This window comes from Octopus bimaculoides, chromosome 13, assembly GCF_001194135.2.
Source record: "Octopus bimaculoides isolate UCB-OBI-ISO-001 chromosome 13, ASM119413v2, whole genome shotgun sequence".
Classification (NCBI taxonomy): domain Eukaryota; kingdom Metazoa; phylum Mollusca; class Cephalopoda; order Octopoda; family Octopodidae; genus Octopus; species Octopus bimaculoides.
In genome coordinates, this window is record NC_068993.1 from 27,625,658 (window position 1) to 27,628,477 (window position 2,820).

At 31.1% G+C, this 2,820-nt stretch overlaps 1 protein-coding gene across 1 annotated transcript in view; it reads left to right on the plus strand.

Moving 5' to 3' along the window:
* LOC106879637 (uncharacterized) overlaps window positions 1-2,820 on the plus strand; it is a 147,492-nt gene that overhangs the window by 134,187 nt on the left and 10,485 nt on the right. Inside the window, exons 8-10 of the mRNA XM_052972379.1 lie at window positions 135-214; window positions 850-925; window positions 1,405-1,493. Coding sequence (XP_052828339.1) covers window positions 135-214; window positions 850-925; window positions 1,405-1,493 — 245 coding nt within the window. The remainder of the gene's footprint in view (window positions 1-134; window positions 215-849; window positions 926-1,404; window positions 1,494-2,820) is intronic.

Consider the following 2,820-nt stretch of genomic DNA (forward strand, 5'->3'; position numbering starts at 1 on the left):
TATATATATATATATATATATATTCATATATAAACACACATGTATGTATATATATGTATACACACACAATTCCATGCATGACGGTAAGAATAAATGTATTTCAAAGTACCATTATGAGCTAATTTAATTTCCAGGCCTGCTCAAAGACTTGCACAATGTTATCTAAACGCCAGATGCTCCATTGATAATATCAAACCTAATTTAGTTTTATGCGGTAAGAATATCGTTTCTTTCTTTGTCTTTCTCTCTCTCTCCGTATTTTTTTTATTAATTCTTTAATCTTTCGTAATTCCCTTGTTAATTCAGTTTAGTATTGTCCTAGTAATGATAGATACTACTTTACAGAAATCAAACATTATCGGATGAAGTTATTAAGTCCTTGTTTCTGGCTGGGCTTAAGTTCATCGAATACGATATCAATATCAATATTTCAGTTCATTTGCAGTGATTTCGATTCTCTTTTTTATGTTCAAACATTTTCGGAAGATTATATAATTTATCTAGTTTTTTAGGTAAATTTCATCAATGTGCACGTGACAGAAAATATTCTTACTTTATATTGCTAATTACCTAATTACTGCCTTGTTTATTTGACACAAGGTATTTATAAACTGGTACCTGCATCATACTGACATATCAGTGTTTTAAGTTCTAGGGTGAAATCTGAAAATTGTCCTGAAAACGTTAAATACCTAAATGACAGTATACAGTATTTATAAGCAATATTAATGTGAATTAAATTAAATTATAAATAGAAATTATTCAGAAATATATATAAAGGGAAAAGTATTTTAGCAAAACAACCTCAATATGTATATGTATTGAATATCCGTTCATATTCTGTTGTAGCTTGTGAAGAAGTATGCAGAACTGAGATCTCGGCCATTGTTTCAGTAGCAAATGCCTCTATTGATATACTGTGCAAGTAAGTGATGATAAATTATTGGAAAGAATTTCCGTCCAATCCGTTCTTTGCAGCATCTTGGGTACCTTACAAATGTTTATCAATGATCTTGCTTCAGTTTTTCAGGTACTTGCTTCGAATTTTGTGATTCTGATTCTAAGTTAAATGTCTAGAGTCTACCATTTCCTTGCTTCTGCATTGATTAATCACCATTTTTCTTATGTGATGCAGTATGCTAAATTTTGTACAGGAGTACTATAGTCTTTTGAATTAACACAAGTATATCACTGGTACTTAATTTTATATCACCCCCGATAAATGTTAAATTCAAACCTTTCGATGTTTGGAGAGTAGAACAAATCTAACCAACGTAAGTCTGGTGCTTTACTTTCGGTTATATTAAGCCACGGCCCATCATGAATTAAATGAAAAGCTTATTAATTGAATAAAAAAACGTGATATGGTCTACTCAACTATTTAATTTTCTTTTAAATTTGCAGTAATTATCGCAAGTATGGCAACTGTCTGAAAAGGTATGGTTGCACAAAACGAGACTTGAGCTTGGCGAATATCAAGAGACTGGATGAATGTAAGTATTACATGGTGTAAATAAACAAATACATACATATAACAGAAGAACAATGTAGAACAATTCAAGGATTAACTTGAATTGCAGGCAAATACGTTTCGTGTTTTACAATCTGTTTAGCACAACACATTGTTGGATGAGTGGAAAGAGGTTAACTACATTAAATGTCTGTGCATATTCATATTTTACATTAATATTTTACAAGTATAACTGTTTGGCTGAGAAGTTCACATTGAAGCCTCGGATCCATGAACATTTACTTTAAGCCCAGTCTGACCAATGCCTTGAAAATGAATTTGCTTGGCAAAAAATGCGTAGAAGCCCGTCCTATATGTGTGTGTCTCTCCATGCGTGTCTTTATATTTGTACTTATACCATTTAACAAACACTGTTCGCTCTTTTACGCACCCGTAACTTAGCAGTCGGCAAAAGAGTCAATAAAGTAAGAAATAAATTAGTACTGTAGTCGATTTGTTTAACCAAACCCTTCATGATGGAGCTCCCGTATGGTCGTAGTCCAATAACGGAAAGAAGTATAGGAAGAAAAGAATAAAATACAGCTTGTACTGTGGAACAGTCCTTTTATAATCTCTCGAATGAACTAATGGAAAATTTAAGATATCGGTTGGTACAAGATCAACTTCAATGACAGGCATTGTGGTGTAATAATTCAGGGTAACAGAGAAGGTGGCAAGCAACACTGAAGGGTGTACTAAATAAAGTATATCAGTACCGATAAGCGAGATGGAAATATAGAGTACTGGAATGGGTTAAACATTGACGATGCTTGGTGTCACTGATGACATATATATATATATATATATATATATATATATATATATATATATATATATATATATATATATATATATATATATATATATATATATATAAATACAGGGTTCGGCAGAAAGCTTGCCCGGATTTCAAAGGTTAATAAAAAACAAACACATGAAGATACAAGAAAAGTCTTTGTGTTTCCACAACAAAATGTACGCTGCTCTGCAACCTAGGTGGGTACTACCTTAAGCAGAAAAAAAAGAGACATTTAATGAACTTTTACCGGTGAGTGTGTTAAATTTTAAGGCACAATAAGAAAATGACTCTCCCCAGACACAACAGTATATATATATATATAGTTTTAGGGAAAATAACCAATTTTCAAGAACTCATCGATGAAAATCCACTATCACATATAGAAAAATTAATAATTAAAACCACAATAAATGAGTATAATATAAAGTAAAGTAAATATCATAAGATAAATATAATAAAAAGATTACACGTGTTTCATAACCAATTTTCAAATAGAAAAGAAATTTAAATC